The 17,802-nt window shown below is 55.6% G+C and overlaps 1 protein-coding gene across 2 annotated transcripts; it reads right to left on the bottom strand.

The window, feature by feature from the left end:
* Nucleotides 1-1,457: 1,457 nt before the first annotated feature.
* On the bottom strand, nucleotides 1,458-8,560 carry GMPPB (GDP-mannose pyrophosphorylase B). 2 transcript variants are annotated; one of them, XM_077277207.1, is made up of 10 exons: nucleotides 8,186-8,560; nucleotides 6,842-6,975; nucleotides 6,687-6,767; nucleotides 6,570-6,618; nucleotides 6,127-6,269; nucleotides 4,894-5,052; nucleotides 4,121-4,199; nucleotides 3,923-4,050; nucleotides 2,393-2,575; nucleotides 1,458-1,941 (listed from the first exon to the last, which is right to left on the bottom strand). In XM_077277207.1, exons 2-10 carry the CDS (start codon nucleotides 6,968-6,970, stop codon nucleotides 1,810-1,812), a joined length of 1,083 nt encoding a protein of 360 aa, XP_077133322.1. In that variant the 5' UTR covers nucleotides 6,971-6,975; nucleotides 8,186-8,560; the 3' UTR covers nucleotides 1,458-1,809. The 2 variants fall into 2 exon arrangements, with proteins under 2 accessions (XP_077133322.1, XP_077133323.1); XM_077277208.1 differs by having other exon boundaries at nucleotides 8,162-8,293.
* Nucleotides 8,561-17,802: the final 9,242 nt, after the last annotated feature.

The raw sequence follows: 17,802 nt of genomic DNA, 5'->3' as shown, positions 1-17,802 counted from the left end.
ATCACATACGTCACCCTCACGACGCAGCACGCACTACCGCCGCCGGCACCCACATCACGCAGCACATCTGCCGCTGCCATCACATACGTCACACGCCGCAGCACGCACTACCGGCACCCACATCACGTCTGCCGCTGCCATCACATACGTCACCCTCACGGCGCAGCACGCACTACCGCCGCCGGCACCCACATCGCGCAGCACGTCTGCCGCTGCCATCACATACGTCACCCTCACGGCGCAGCACGCACTACCGCCGCCGGCACCCACATCGCGCAGCACGTCTGCCGCTGCCATCACATACGTCACCCTCACGGCGCAGCACGCACTACCGCCGCCGGCACCCACATCACGTCTGCCGCTGCCATCACATACGTCACCCTCACGACGCAGCACGCACTACCGCCGCCGGCACCCACATCACGCAGCACATCTGCCGCTGCCATCACATACGTCACCCTCACGCCGCAGCACGCACTACCGCCGCCGGCACCCACATCACGTCTGCCATCACATACGTCACCCTCACGATGCAGCATGCACTACCGCCCCCGGCACCCACATCACGTCTGCCGCTGCCATCACATACGTCACCCTCACAGCACAGCACGCACTACCGCCGCTGGCACCCACATCGCGCGGCACGTCTGCCGCTGCCATCACATACGTCACCCTCACGGCGCAGCACGCACTACCGCCCCCGGCACCCACATCACGTCTGCCGCTGCCATCACATACGTCACCCACACGGCGCAGCACGCACTACCGCCGCCGGCACCCACATCGCGCAGCACGTCTGCCGCTGCCATCACATACGTCACCCTCACGGCGCAGCACGCACTACCGCCGCCGGCACCCACATAGCGCAGCACGTCTGCCGCTGCCATCACATACATCACACGCCGCAGCACGCACTACCGCCGCCGGCACCCACATCGCGCAGCACGTCTGCCGCTGCCATCACATACGTCACCCTCACGGCGCAGCACGCACTACTGCCGCCGGCACCCACATCGCGCAGCACGTCTGCCGCTGCCATCACATACGTCACACGCCGCAGCACGCACTACCGCCACCGGCACCCACATCGCGCAGCACGTCTGCCGCTGCCATCACATACGTCACCCTCACGGCGCAGCACGCACTACTGCCGCCGGCACCCACATCGCGCAGCACGTCTGCCGCTGCCATCACATACGTCACACGCCGCAGCACGCACTACCGGCACCCACATCACGTCTGCCGCTGCCATCACATACGTCACCCTCACGGCGCAGCACGCACTACCGCCGCCGGCACCCACATCGCGCAGCACGTCTGCCGCTGCCATCACATACGTCACCCTCACGGCGCAGCACGCACTACCGCCGCCGGCACCCACATCGCGCAGCACGTCTGCCGCTGCCATCACATACGTCACGAGGGAAGGGCTCACAGATAACCACCAGAAAGCGATACCCAGAATAAAGTGTTTATAAGACAACTCCAAACGGCAGCCCCCCGGGCCTCAGTAACGGGGGGCTGGCCAGGTGGCAGTAGTGCAATTAACCCTCTGGATGCTGGGGCAGGAGGTTCCCGATAATTTACTGCCCCGCTATGTCCTCCCCCGTTCTACGGAGAAAACGTCCCATTTGTCATCATAGCAGCACAGGCGACACGTCCGACCTTCACGGCTTCACCTGGGGGGTCGGTACGATCACGGCCCACTGGAGACCACGCCATTTGGCAGCAGAGATGTCGCTCCTTCCTCAGGACAGGCAGACGGCACGATCTCAGTCCATGCTCCCCGGGCAGCGGCCGCCGCACCTTCTACATGATGATCCGCGGCTCCGGCACCGACTCGGCGATACATTTGTGGGGTAACACATTGGCTCCATTGAGGTAAAGCTCATCGTTCACAATGACGTCTTCTCCCAGAACCGTCACATTCTCCATCCGCACCTGTGACGACAACGAGCCGCACATATCACACACTGACCCACTGTGACAAGGACCTCACCGAGAGGCTCCGAGACCTGGAAGCCTCACAACTCATCTTCTCATGGAGTCCTGCAGAAACACTGACCCCCTCCTGCCGCTTACAGGGCCCCTCGCCCCGGCCACGCCATCGAGCACATCCGAGGTCACATAGGCCAGAAGAAGGGAGCTAACCGCACACAGACTGGAAACGATCCCCACCCCCTCTAACTAAATAACCATGCACCAGTAGGAAAGAATGCCTACGCCGGACTAATTGTGCTTCCACAGGAAAGAATCCCAACACCCCTCCCTGGACTAACCGCACACCAACAATTTTACTTTCAGGAAGCCGAGGTGGCCGGTTTTCGGCCCGTCTATTACAGGTTGATTATTCCCGGCCTCCTCCTCCTCCCCGGTCACATCGTCTCCTCACCCACTGGCCGACAGATGAGCTCCAGCCGACTATGGAGGACTCCAGCCACGAGTGGGAGCGCACTCTGGAGCCTTTCATGACTGTGCAGCGCTTTATCCGCACCCCGTCCTCCACCGTCACCCCAGGGCCGATAATCACATTGGGGCCAATGCAGCAGTTGTCCCCGATCTTGGCTGATGGATCCTGGAAAGCAAAAGAAGAACAGAGTAACGGTAAAGCAGAGGAACTCTGTGGACGGCCATACCCAGACCAAATACAGAGCGTACCCCAGACAACCAGAGTGGCGACTACACGTGGACTGTGCCCCTAGGCGTGCGGAGCATCAACCACACGTGGACTGCGCCCCAAGACAACCAGAGCGGCGACTACACATGGACTGCGCCCCATTGTGTCCAGAGCATGAACCACACGTGGAGTGCACCCCATGGCGTCCGGAGCATCAACCACACGTGGACTGCGCCCCAAGACAACCAGAGCGGCGACTACACGTGGACTGCTCCCCAAGGCATCCAGAGCATCAACCACACGTGGACTGCGCCCCAAGGCGTCCAGAGCATCAACCACATGTGGACTGCGCCCCATGGCGTCCGGAGCATTAACCACATGTGGACTGCGCCCCAAGACAACCAGAGCGGCGACTACACGTGGACTGCGCCCCAAGGCGTCCAGAGCATCAACCACACGTGGACTGCGCCCCAAGGCGTCCAGAGCATCAACCACACGTGGACTGCGCCCCAAGGCGTCCAGAGCATCAACCACACGTGGACTGTGCCCCAAGGCGTCCAGAGCATCAACCACACGTGGACTGTGCCCCAAGGCGTCAAGAGCATCAACCACACGTGGACTGCGCCCCAAGGCGTCCAGAGCATCAACCACACGTGGACTGCGCCCCAAGGCGTCCAGAGCATCAACCACACGTGGACTGCGCCCCAAGGCGTCCAGAGCATCAACCACACGTGGACTGCGCCCCAAGGCGTCCAGAGCATCAACCACACGTGGAGTGCACCCCATGGCGTCCGGAGCATCAACCACACGTGGACTGCGCCCCAAGGCGTCCAGAGCATCAACCACACGTGGACTGCGCCCCATGGCGTCCGGAGCATCAACCACATGTGGACTGCGCCCCAAGACAACCAGAGCGGCGACTACACGTGGACTGCGCCCCAAGGCGTCCAGAGCATCAACCACACGTGGACTGCGCCCCATGGCGTCCGGAGCATCAACCACACGTGGACTGCGCCCCAAGGCGTCCATAGCGGCGACTACACGTCTACTCCAGGAAGAGTAGACTAGTGAGTCTAGTGAGAGGCATGAAGAGTCTGTGCGAAGGGCAGGACCCCAGATAAGAGAAGTCATGAGGAACAGAAGAGATGGACACCGCGGCCTCCCTGAATCCTCCCTGGGGACAGATCTGGGGCTCTGTACTATATTGGGGTGACCTCTTTGTGAGCGGCGTCCGCCATGTTCACCAGGGACCATACACACATCTGGGACGGACACTGGGTGTGTGGTCATCCATCCCGTACTCACCACCAGCACGTTCCCCGCGATGCCGGGTCCTGTGTGCAGCCGCTCCGGGTGCTTCATCTTCACCGACTGCAGGTACAGGCACATCCCGGTCAGGAAGTCCTTGGGCTGCCCGATGTCCATCCAGAACCCTGAAAGGCAGAAGACATGAAGGACGGACGGAAGCGGAAACCCGGAGTCTGCACCGAGAAGAGCCCTCACCCTGCAGCTCCATGGCGAAAAGCTGCCCGTCCTGCGCCATCGCCGGGAAGATCTCCTTCTCTATAGAGGTCGGGCGCAGCTGCAGAGAAAAGGAGGAGAGGCTCAGCACAGACCGGCGGCACAGCACCCCCCACCCCAGACCGGCGGCTCAGCACCCCTACCCCAGACCGGCGGCACCGCACTCCCCACCCCAGACCGGCAGCACCGCACCCCCCACCCCCGGCACCGCACCCCCCACCCCAGACCGGCGGCACCGCACTCCCCACCCCAGACCGGCGGCACCGCACCCCCCACCCCAGACCGGCGGCACCGCACTCCCCACCCCAGACCGGCGGCACCGCACCCCGCACCCCAGACCGGCGGCACCGCACTCCCCACCCCAGACCGGCGGCACCGCACCCCCCACCCCCGGCACCGCACCCCCCACCCCAGACAGGCGGCACCGCACCCCCCACCCCAGACCGGCGGCTCAGCACCCCCCACCCCAGACCGGCAGCACCGCACCCCCCACCCCAGACCGGCGGCTCAGCACCCCCACCCCAGACCGGCAGCACCGCACCCCTCACCCCAGACCGGCAGCACCCCCACCCCAGACCGGCAGCACCGCACCCCTCACCCCAGACCGGCAGCATCGCACCCCCCACCCCAGACCAGCGGCACAGCACCCTGCACCGGCGGCACCGCACCCCGCACCCCAGACCGGCGGCACCCCCACCCCAGACCGGCGGCACCGCACCCCCCACCCGGGCCCCCGAGCTCATCAGTGTAGGCACCTGGATGCGGTGCAGCACGGACGGGCAGAAGATGTACAATCCGGAGTTTATCTTGTTTGATACAAACACTTGAGGTTTCTCCACAAATCTCTGGATCTGGCCGGACTCGGCGTCGTACAGCACCACCCCGTACTTCGAGGGCTCCTCCACCTTTGTGACCTGCACAGGAAGCAGCAGTTACTACAGAGTATAATCCACAGCACGTCGCTATGTGGGATCTGACGGCTCAGGAGCAGCGTCAGAAGCCGCAGACACGGAAGGGTTAAAAGCTCATTATCTACGAGCAAAATACAAAGAGAAACGTAAACTGATGACGGAGGCGACGGGCAGGCAGACACTGATGACGGAGGCGACGGGCAGGCAGACACTGATGACGGAGGCGACGGGCAGGCAGACACTGATGACGGAGGCGACGGGCAGGCAGACACTGATGACGGAGGCGACGGGCAGGCAGACACTGATGACGGAGGCGACGGGCAGGCAGACACTGATGACGGAGGCGACGGGCAGGCAGACACTGATGACGGAGGCGACGGGCAGGCAGACACTGATGACGGAGGCGACGGGCAGGCAGACACTGATGACGGAGGCGACGGGCAGGCAGACACTGATGACGGAGGCGACGGGCAGGCAGACACTGATGACGGAGGCGACGGGCAGGCAGACACTGATGACGGAGGCGACGGGCAGGCAGACACTGATGACGGAGGCGACGGGCAGGCAGACACTGATGACGGAGGCGACGGGCAGGCAGACACTGATGACGGAGGCGACGGGCAGGCAGACACTGATGACGGAGGCGACGGGCAGGCAGACACTGATGACGGAGGCGACGGGCAGGCAGACACTGATGACGGAGGCGACGGGCAGGCAGACACTGATGACGGAGGCGACGGGCAGGCAGACACTGATGACGGAGGCGACGGGCAGGCAGACACTGATGACGGAGGCGACGGGCAGGCAGACACTGATGACGGAGGCGACGGGCAGGCAGACACTGATGACGGAGGTGACGGGCAGGCAGACACTGATGACTTACATTTTTCTTCATTCTTAGATAAGCCATTAACCCTTCTATTACTGGAAGCTTCTCGCTTTTAACCATTTTTCCACACCTGCCTAGAACTTTTTCAAGGTTCAGCAGAGACCCCCGGTGAGATATCACAGTATCGGCCCCCCCATCTATCCTCTAGCGAGGACCCCCCTGCCCACTGTCCTGGCTACGGGACTCACCACGATGGTTCCCTCCTTCCCGTGGTGCTGATGGAATCGGACCATGTCTTCGAAGGGAAAGTCACAGATGACGTCACTGTTCAGTACGAAGAACGGATCTGGGTTCTCAGTCAGCAGCGTCCGGGCGAGAGCCAAGGGGCCGGCTGCCAATCAGAAGAGAGGTATCGTCACCCCAACACGGCCCGCCCGCCCGCAGCCCCCCACAGGATACGGCCCGCCCGCAGCCCCCCACAGGACACGGACCACCCGCCCGCAGCCCCCCACAGGACACGGACAACCTCCCCGCAGCCCCCCACAGGACACGGACAACCTCCCCGCAGCCACCCACAGGATACGGACAACCTCCCCGCAGCCCCCCACAGGACACGGACAACCTCCCCGCAGCCCCCGACACCGCCCCCCCCCCCCCCACCGCTCGCACCCCTCCCCCACCCACAGCTCACCCGTTCCCAGCGGCTCCTTCTCGTGTGACATGGAGATGCGGATTCCCAACTGTCGGCATAAAACCAGAGTAAGATGGCGGCCGGCGGTGAGCGCAGGCGGGGGGCGCTGTTTCTTACCCGCTTCTCCTGCTCCTTCATCTCCTTCTCCAACATGTCTGACATGTAGCTGACGGCCAGGATGACGTGATTAACTCCCGCCTGTCCACAGGAGAGAAGACACTGACGTCACCCTGTAGAGCGGGGGTACGTGGCGGCACGGCCGCGCTCCTCACCTTCACCAGCGCCTCCACCTGGTGCAGCAAGATCGGCCGATTGCAGAAATCCACCAGAGGTTTGGGGACACTGAGGGTCAGAGGTCGTAACCTCGTACCGTAACCACCAACCAGGATCAAGGCCTTCATGTTCCCTACGAGAGAGAAGAGCGAGTGCGGCGGATCACACAGAGGACTACAGAGAGCCTGGACCGGGGGAGGAGGGGACGGACGAGACCCCGGGACTGAGGGGGGTGGGGGAGGGGACAGATGAGACCCCGGGACAGAGGGGGGGAGAGGGGACAGATGAGACCCCGGGACTGAGGGGGGGAGAGGGGACAGATGAGACCCCGGGACTGAGGGGGGGGGAGAGGGGACAGATGAGACCCCGGGACAGAGGGGGGGAGAGGGGACAGATGAGACCCCGGGACTGAGGGGGGGAGAGGGGACAGATGAGACCCCGGGACTGAGGGGGGGGGGAGAGGGGACAGATGAGGCCCCGGGACTGGGGGGGGGGGACAGATGAGGCCCCGGGACTGGGGGGGGGGGGGACAGATGAGACCCCGGGACCGAGGGGGGGGGGAGAGGGGACAGATGAGACCCCGGGACTGAGGGGGGGGGAGAGGGGACAGATGAGACCCCGGGACTGGGGGGGGGGAGAGGGGACAGATGAGACCCCGGGACTGGGGGGGGGGGGACAGATGAGGCCCCGGGACTGGGGGGGAGGGGACAGATGAGACCCCGGGACTAGGGGGGGGGAGGGGACAGATGAGGCCCCGGGACTGGGGGGGGGGGGGGACAGATGAGACCCCGGGACAGAGGGGGGGAGAGGGGACAGATGAGACCCCGGGACTGAGGGGGGGAGAGGGGACAGATGAGACCCCGGGACTGAGGGGGGGAGAGGGGACAGATGAGACCCCGGGACTGGGGGGGGGGGGGGGAGAGGGGACAGATGAGACCCCGGGACTGGGGGGGGGGGGGGGGGGGGGGGGGAGAGGGGACAGATGAGGCCCCGGGACTGGGGGGGGGGGGAGAGGGGACAGATGAGACCCCGGGACTGAGGGGGGGGGGAGAGGGGACAGATGAGGCCCCGGGACTGGGGGGGGGGGGGGGAGAGGGGACAGATGAGGCCCCGGGACTGGGGGAAGAGGAGACGGATGAGACCCCGGGACTAGGGGGGGGGGGGGGAGAGGGGACAGATGAGACCCCGGGACTGGGGGAAGAGGAGACGGATGAGACCCCGGGACTGGGGGGGGGGGGGGGGGGAGAGAGGGGACAGATGAGACCCCGGGACTGGGGGGGGGGACAGATGAGGCCCCGGGACTGGGGGGCGGCTCTCACCTCGGGGCTCACGCTCGGACTCACCAGGTTCGGGCTCTTCACTTCCTGCAGACCATTCAAACCTCTGACGTCAGAGCAGCACCCTAGGGGCGGGGCAGCGGCCTCGGTCCCGCTCCTCGGTGGATCCCGGGTGTCTCTCCCGGCAGCTGCCGTCCTCGCCGGTGTCCCCGTTACTCTCCGGGACACGAACTTGCCGCTGAGGTTCCGCTGAGCGCAGCCCTAACTCTGGGCCACAGGCCGCATCTCAGTTTCCAAGGAAACAGACTTACCCAATAGCTGCTGAGCTCGTGTGAGCCAATCAGCAAATGCCGCACTGCTGCAACTTGATTGGACCGCCGCGAATCGCTGCCATGGAGACACTTCCAGCAACGCGGAAATTAAACAATGAAAAGCGTGACCAGTGGCTGACGTCGAATCACATGATATAAGCCGTCCAATCAGCGGTCGAACGAGCAGCAGTGCTTCCTGGGACGTGTAATTAATTACCAGGAGGCGGTGACGGTGTGCGCAGACGCAGTACTGTCAGGGGCCGCACGGGTCGCTGCTCTTATTTTATTGCTACGGTAGATGGTGGCCCGATTCTAAGCATCGAGTATTCTAGAATATGTATGTATATATATAGCAGCCACATAGCATATACAGAGGCCACGTAACACAGCCACGTAGTATATTGCCCAGCCACGTAGTATATTGCCCAGCCACGTAGTATATTGCCCAGTCACGTAGTATATTGCCCAGCCACGTAGTATATTGCCCAGCCACGTAGTATATTGCCCAGCCACGTAGTATATTGCCCAGTCACGTAGTATATTGCCCAGCCACGTAGTATATTGCCCAGCCACGTAGTATATTGCCCAGTCACGTAGTATATTGCCCAGCCACGTAGTATATTGCCCAGCCACGTAGTATATTGCCCAGCCACGTAGTATATTGCCCAGCCACGTAGTATATTGCCCAGTCACATAGTATATTGCCCAGCCACGTAGTATATTGCCCAGCCACGTAGTATATTGCCCAGCCACGTAGTATATTGCCCAGCCACGTAGTATATTGCCCAGCCACGTAGTATATTGCCCAGTCACGTAGTATATTGCCCAGCCACATAGTATATTGCCCAGCGACGTAGTATATTGCCCAGCCACGTAGTATATAGCACAGCCACGTAGTATATTGCCCAGTCACGTAGTATATTGCCCAGCCACATAGTATATTGCCCAGTGACGTAGTATATTGCCCAGCCACGTAGTATATTGCCCAGCCACGTAGTATATTGCCCAGCCACGTAGTATATAGCACAGCCACGTAGTATATTGCCCAGTCACGTAGTATATTGCCCAGCCACGTAGTATATTGCCCAGCCACGTAGTATATTGCCCAGTCACGTAGTATATTGCCCAGCCACGTAGTATATTGCCCAGCCACGTAGTATATTGCCCAGTCACGTAGTATATTGCCCAGCTACGTAGTATATTGCCCAGCCACGTAGTATATTGCCCAGCCACGTAGTATATTGCCCAGCCACGTAGTATATAGCACAGCCACGTAGTATATTGCCCAGTCACGTAGTATATTGCCCAGCCACGTAGTATATTGCCCAGCCACGTAGTATATTGCCCAGTCACGTAGTATATTGCCCAGCCACGTAGTATATTGCCCAGCCACGTAGTATATTGCCCAGTCACGTAGTATATTGCCCAGCTACGTAGTATATTGCCCAGCCACGTAGTATATTGCCCAGCCACGTAGTATATAGCACAGCCACGTAGTATATTGCCCAGCTACGTAGTATATTGCCCAGCCACGTAGTATATAGCCCAGCCACGTAGTATATTGCCCAGTCACGTAGTATATTGCCCAGCCACGTAGTATATTGCCCAGTGACGTAGTATATTGCCCAGCCACGTAGTATATTGCCCAGCCACGTAGTATATTGCCCAGTCACGTAGTATATTGCCCAGCCACGTAGTATATTGCCCAGTCACGTAGTATATTGCCCAGTCACGTAGTATATTGCCCAGCCACGTAGTATATTGCACAATCACGTAGTATATTGCCCAGCCACGTAGTATATTGCCCAGCCACGTAGTATATTGCCCAGCCACATAGTATATTGCACAATCACGTAGTATATTGCCCAGTCACGTAGTATATTGCCCAGTCACGTAGTATATTGCCCAGCCACGTAGTATATTGCCCAGCCACGTAGTATATTGCCCAGTGACGTAGTATATTGCCCAGTCACGTAGTATATTGCCCAGTCACGTAGTATATTGCCCAATCACGTAGTATATTGCCCAGTCACGTACTATATTGCCCAGCCACGTAGTATATTGCCCAGCCACGTAGTATATTGCACAATCACGTAGTATATTGCCCAGCCACGTAGTATATTGCCCAGCCACGTAGTATATTGCCCAGCCACGTAGTATATTGCACAATCACGTAGTATATTGCCCAGCCACGTAGTATATTGCCCAGCCACGTAGTATATTGCCCAGTCACGTAGTATATTGCCCAGTAACGTAGTATATTGCCCAGCCACGTAGTATATTGCCCAGCCACGTAGTATATTGCCCAGCCACGTAGTATATTGCCCAGTAACGTAGTATATTGCCCAGCCACGTAGTATATTGCCCAGCCACGTAGTATATTGCCCAGCCACGTAGTATATTGCCCAGCCACGTAGTATATTGCACAATCACGTAGTATATTGCCCAGTCACGTAGTATATTGCCCAGTCACGTAGTATATTGCCCAGTCACGTAGTATATTGCCCAGTCACGTAGTATATTGCCCAGTCACGTAGTATATTGCCCAGTCACGTAGTATATTGCACAATCACGTAGTATATTGCCCAGCCACGTAGTATATTGCCCAGTCACGTAGTATATTGCCCAGTCACGTAGTATATTGCCCAGCCACGTAGTATATTGCCCAGCCACGTAGTATATTGCCCAATCACGTAGTATATTGCCCAGCCACGTAGTATATTGCCCAGTCACGTAGTATATTGCCCAGCTACGTAGTATATTGCCCAGTCACGTAGTATATTGCCCAGCTACGTAGTATATTGCCCAGCCACGTAGTATATTGCCCAGCCACGTAGTATATTGCCCAGCCACGTAGTATATTGCCCAGCCATGTAGTATATTGCCCAGTCACGTAGTATATAGCACAGCCACGTAGTATATTGCCCAGCCACGTAGTATATTGCCCAGCCACGTAGTATATTGCCCAGCCACGTAGTATATTGCCCAGCCACGTAGTATATTGCCCAGCCACGTAGTATATTGCCCAGCCACGTAGTATATTGCCCAGCCACGTAGTATATTGCCCAGCCACGTAGTATATTGCCCAGCCACGTAGTATATTGCCCAATGATGTAGTATATTGCCCAGCCCACGTAGTATATTGCCCAGCCACGTAGTATATTGCCCAGCCACGTAGTATATTGCCCAGCCACGTAGTATATTGCCCAATCACGTAGTATATAGCACAGCCACGTAGTATATTGCCCAGTCACGTAGTATATAGCACAGCCACGTAGTATATTGCCCAGCCACGTAGTATATTGCCCAGCCACGTAGTATATTGCCCAGCCACGTAGTATATTGCCCAGCCACGTAGTATATTGCCCAGCCATGTAGTATATTGCCCAGTCACGTAGTATATAGCACAGCCACGTAGTATATTGCCCAGCCACGTAGTATATTGCCCAGCCACGTAGTATATTGCCCAGCCACGTAGTATATTGCCCAGTCACGTAGTATATTGCCCAGCCACGTAGTATATTGCCCAGTCACGTAGTATATAGCACAGCCACGTAGTATATTGCCCAGCCACGTAGTATATTGCCCAACCACGTAGTATATTGCCCAGCCACGTAGTATATTGCCCAGTCACGTAGTATATTGCCCAGCCACGTAGTATATTGCCCAGCCACGTAGTATATTGCACAGCCACGTAGTATATTGCCCAGTAACGTAGTATATTGCCCAGTCACGTAGTATATTGCCCAGCCACGTAGTATATTGCCCAGCCACGTAGTATATTGCCCAGTCACGTAGTATATTGCCCAGCCACGTAGTATATTGCCCAGCCACGTAGTATATTGCACAGCCACGTAGTATATTGCCCAGTAACGTAGTATATTGCCCAGTCACGTAGTATATTGCCCAGCCACGTAGTATATTGCCCAGCGACGTAGTATATTGCCCAGCGATGTAGTATATTGCCCAGCCACGTAGTATATTGCCCAGCCACGTAGTATATTGCCCAGCGACGTAGTATATTGCCCAGCCACGTAGTATATTGCCCAGCCACGTAGTATATTGCCCAGCGACGTAGTATATTGCCCAGCCACGTAGTATATTGCCCAGCCACGTAGTATATTGCCCAGCCACGTAGTATATTGCCCAGCCCACGTAGTATATTGCCCAGCCACGTAGTATATTGCCCAGCCACGTAGTATATTGCCCAGCCACGTAGTATATTGCCCAGCCACGTAGTATATTGCCCAGCCACGTAGTATATTGCCCAATGATGTAGTATATTGCCCAGCCCACGTAGTATATTGCCCAGCCACGTAGTATATTGCCCAGCCACGTAGTATATTGCCCAGCCACGTAGTATATAGCACAGCCACGTAGTATATTGCCCAGCCACGTAGTATATTGCCCAGCCACGTAGTATATTGCACAGCCACGTAGTATATTGCCCAGTCACGTAGTATATAGCACAGCCACGTAGTATATTGCCCAGCCACGTAGTATATTGCCCAACCACGTAGTATATTGCCCAGCCACGTAGTATATTGCCCAGTCACGTAGTATATTGCCCAGCCACGTAGTATATTGCCCAGCCACGTAGTATATTGCACAGCCACGTAGTATATTGCCCAGTAACGTAGTATATTGCCCAGTCACGTAGTATATTGCCCAGCCACGTAGTATATTGCCCAGCCACGTAGTATATTGCCCAGCCACGTAGTATATTGCCCAGCCACGTAGTATATTGCCCAATGATGTAGTATATTGCCCAGCCCACGTAGTATATTGCCCAGCCACGTAGTATATTGCCCAGCCACGTAGTATATTGCCCAGCCACGTAGTATATAGCACAGCCACGTAGTATATTGCCCAGCCACGTAGTATATTGCCCAGCCACGTAGTATATTGCACAGCCACGTAGTATATTGCCCAGTCACGTAGTATATTGCCCAGTAACGTAGTATATTGCCCAGTCACGTAGTATATTGCCCAGCCACGTAGTATATTGCCCAGCCACGTAGTATATTGCCCAGCCACGTAGTATATTGCCCAGCCACGCAGTATATTGCCCAGCCACGTAGTATATTGCCCAGCGATGTAGTATATTGCCCAGCCACGTAGTATATTGCCCAGCCACGTAGTATATTGCCCAGCCACGTAGTATATTGCCCAGCCACGTAGTATATTGCCCAGCCACGTAGTATATTGCCCAGCCACGTAGTATATTGCCCAATGAAGTAGTATATTGCCCAGCCACGTAGTATATTGCCCAGCCACGTAGTATATTGCCCAATCACGTAGTATATTGCCCAGCCACGTAGTATATTGCCCAGCCACGTAGTATATAGCACAGCCACGTAGTATATTGCCCAGCCACGTAGTATATTGCCCAGCCACGTAGTATATTGCACAGCCACGTAGTATATTGCCCAGTCACGTAGTATATTGCCCAGTAACGTAGTATATTGCCCAGTCACGTAGTATATTGCCCAGCCACGTAGTATATTGCCCAGCCACGTAGTATATTGCCCAGCGACGTAGTATATTGCCCAGCGATGTAGTATATTGCCCAGCCACGTAGTATATTGCCCAGCCACGTAGTATATTGCCCAGCCACGTAGTATATTGCCCAGCCACGTAGTATATTGCCCAGCCACGTAGTATATTGCCCAGCCACGTAGTATATTGCCCAGCCACGTAGTATATTGCCCAATGATGTAGTATATTGCCCAGCCACGTAGTATATTGCCCAGCCACGTAGTATATTGCCCAATCACGTAGTATATTGCCCAGCCACGTAGTATATTGCCCAGCCACGTAGTATATAGCACAGCCACGTAGTATATTGCCCAGCCACGTAGTATATTGCCCAGCCATGTAGTATATTGCACAGCCACGTAGTATATTGCCCAGTCACGTAGTATATTGCCCAGTAACGTAGTATATTGCCCAGTCACGTAGTATATTGCCCAGCTACGTAGTATATTGCCCAGTCACGTAGTATATTGCCCAGCTACGTAGTATATTGCCCAGTCACGTAGTATATTGCCCAGCTACGTAGTATATTGCCCAGTCACGTAGTATATTGCCCAGCCACGTAGTATATTGCCCAGTCACGTAGTATATTGCCCAGCTACGTAGTATATTGCCCAGTCACGTAGTATATTGCCCAGCTACGTAGTATATTGCCCAGTCACGTAGTATATTGCCCAGCCACGTAGTATATTGCCCAGTCACGTAGTATATTGCCCAGTCACGTAGTATATTGCCCAGCCACGTAGTATATTGCCCAGCCACGTAGTATATTGCCCAATCACGTAGTATATTGCCCAGCCACGTAGTATATTGCCCAGTCACGTAGTATATTGCCCAGTCACGTAGTATATTGCCCAGCTACGTAGTATATTGCCCAGTCACGTAGTATATTGCCCAGCTACGTAGTATATTGCCCAGTCACGTAGTATATTGCCCAGCTACGTAGTATATTGCCCAGTCACGTAGTATATTGCCCAGCCACGTAGTATATTGCCCAGCCACGTAGTATATTGCCCAATGATGTAGTATATTGCCCAGTGACGTAGTATATTGCCCAGCCACGTAGTATATTGCCCAGTCACGTAGTATATTGCCCAGTCACGTAGTATATTGCCCAGTCACGTAGTATATTGCCCAGTGATGTAGTATATTGCCCAGTCACGTAGTATATTGCCCAGCCACGTAGTATATTGCCCAGTCACGTAGTATATTGCCCAGTCACGTAGTATATTGCCCAGCTACGTAGTATATTGCCCAGTCACGTAGTATATTGCCCAGCTACGTAGTATATTGCCCAGCTACGTAGTATATTGCCCAGCCACGTAGTATATTGCCCAGTCACGTAGTATATTGCCCAGCTACGTAGTATATTGCCCAGCCACGTAGTATATTGCCCAGTGACGTAGTATATTGCCCAGTGACGTAGTATATTGCCCAGCCACGTAGTATATTGCCCAGTCACGTAGTATATTGCCCAGTCACGTAGTATATTGCCCAGTCACGTAGTATATTGCCCAGTGATGTAGTATATTGCCCAGTCACGTAGTATATTGCCCAGCCACGTAGTATATTGCCCAGCCACGTAGTATATTGCCCAATCACGTAGTATATTGCCCAGCCACGTAGTATATTGCCCAATCACGTAGTATATTGCCCAGCTACGTAGTATATTGCCCAGTCACGTAGTATATTGCCCAGTCACGTAGTATATTGCCCAGCCACGTAGTATATTGCCCAGCCACGTAGTATATTGCCCAATCACGTAGTATATTGCCCAGCCACGTAGTATATTGCCCAATCACGTAGTATATTGCCCAGCCACGTAGTATATTGCCCAGTGACGTAGTATATTGCCCAGTGACGTAGTATATTGCCCAGTCACGTAGTATATTGCCCAGTCACGTAGTATATTGCCCAGCCACGTAGTATATTGCCCAATCACGTAGTATATTGCCCAGTCACGTAGTATATTGCCCAGTCACGTAGTATATTGCCCAGTCACGTAGTATATTGCCCAGTCACGTAGTATATTGCCCAGCCACGTAGTATATTGCCCAGCCACGTAGTATATTGCCCAATCACGTAGTATATTGCCCAGCCACGTAGTATATTGCCCAGCCACGTAGTATATTGCCCAGCCACGTAGTATATTGCCCAGCCACGTAGTATATTGCCCAGGCACGTAGTATATTGCCCAGCCACGTAGTATATTGCCCAGCCACGTAGTATATTGCCCAGTCACGTAGTATATTGCCCAGCCACGTAGTATATTGCCCAGCGACGTAGTATATTGCCCAGCGACGTAGTATATTGCCCAGCCACGTAGTATATTGCCCAGTCACGTAGTATATTGCCCAGTCACGTAGTATATTGCCCAGTCACGTAGTATATTGCCCAGCCACGTAGTATATTGCCCAGCCACGTAGTATATTGCCCAATCACGTAGTATATTGCCCAGCCACGTAGTATATTGCCCAATCACGTAGTATATTGCCCAGCTACGTAGTATATTGCCCAGTCACGTAGTATATTGCCCAGCCACGTAGTATATTGCCCAGCCACGTAGTATATTGCCCAGCCACGTAGTATATTGCCCAGTCACGTAGTATATTGCCCAGTCACGTAGTATATAGCACAGCCACGTAGTATATTGCCCAGTCACGTAGTATATAGCACAGCCACGTAGTATATTGCCCAGCCACGTAGTATATTGCCCAATCACGTAGTATATAGCACAGCCACGTAGTATATTGCCCAGTCACGTAGTATATAGCACAGCCACGTAGTATATTGCCCAGCCACGTAGTATATTGCCCAGCCACGTAGTATATTGCCCAGCCACGTAGTATATTGCCCAGTCACGTAGTATATTGCCCAGCCACGTAGTATATTGCCCAGCCATGTAGTATATTGCCCAGTCACGTAGTATATAGCACAGCCACGTAGTATATTGCCCAGCCACGTAGTATATTGCCCAGCCACGTAGTATATTGCCCAGCCACGTAGTATATTGCCCAGTCACGTAGTACATTGCCCAGCCACGTAGTATATTGCCCAGTCACGTAGTATATAGCACAGCCACGTAGTATATTGCCCAGCCACGTAGTATATTGCCCAACCACGTAGTATATTGCCCAGCCACGTAGTATATTGCCCAGTCACGTAGTATATTGCCCAGCCACGTAGTATATTGCCCAGCCACGTAGTATATTGCACAGCCACGTAGTATATTGCCCAGTCACGTAGTATATTGCCCAGTCACGTAGTATATTGCCCAGCCACGTAGTATATTGCCCAGCCACGTAGTATATTGCCCAGTCACGTAGTATATTGCCCAGCCACGTAGTATATTGCCCAGCCACGTAGTATATTGCACAGCCACGTAGTATATTGCCCAGTAACGTAGTATATTGCCCAGTCACGTAGTATATTGCCCAGCCACGTAGTATATTGCCCAGCCACGTAGTATATTGCCCAGCGATGTAGTATATTGCCCAGCCACGTAGTATATTGCCCAGCCACGTAGTATATTGCCCAGCGACGTAGTATATTGCCCAGCCACGTAGTATATTGCCCAGCCACGTAGTATATTGCCCAGCCACGTAGTATATTGCCCAGCCACGTAGTATATTGCCCAGCCACGTAGTATATTGCCCAGCCCACGTAGTATATTGCCCAGCCCACGTAGTATATTGCCCAGCCACGTAGTATATTGCCCAGCCACGTAGTATATTGCCCAGCCACGTAGTATATTGCCCAGCCACGTAGTATATTGCCCAATGATGTAGTATATTGCCCAGCCCACGTAGTATATTGCCCAGCCACGTAGTATATTGC

The sequence above is a fragment of the Ranitomeya variabilis genome, chromosome 8 (assembly GCF_051348905.1).
Source record: "Ranitomeya variabilis isolate aRanVar5 chromosome 8, aRanVar5.hap1, whole genome shotgun sequence".
NCBI classification, from domain to species: Eukaryota; Metazoa; Chordata; class Amphibia; order Anura; family Dendrobatidae; genus Ranitomeya; species Ranitomeya variabilis.
The sequence above is the reverse complement of the archived record's forward strand: the minus strand, read 5'-3'. Positions and strand labels throughout refer to the sequence as shown.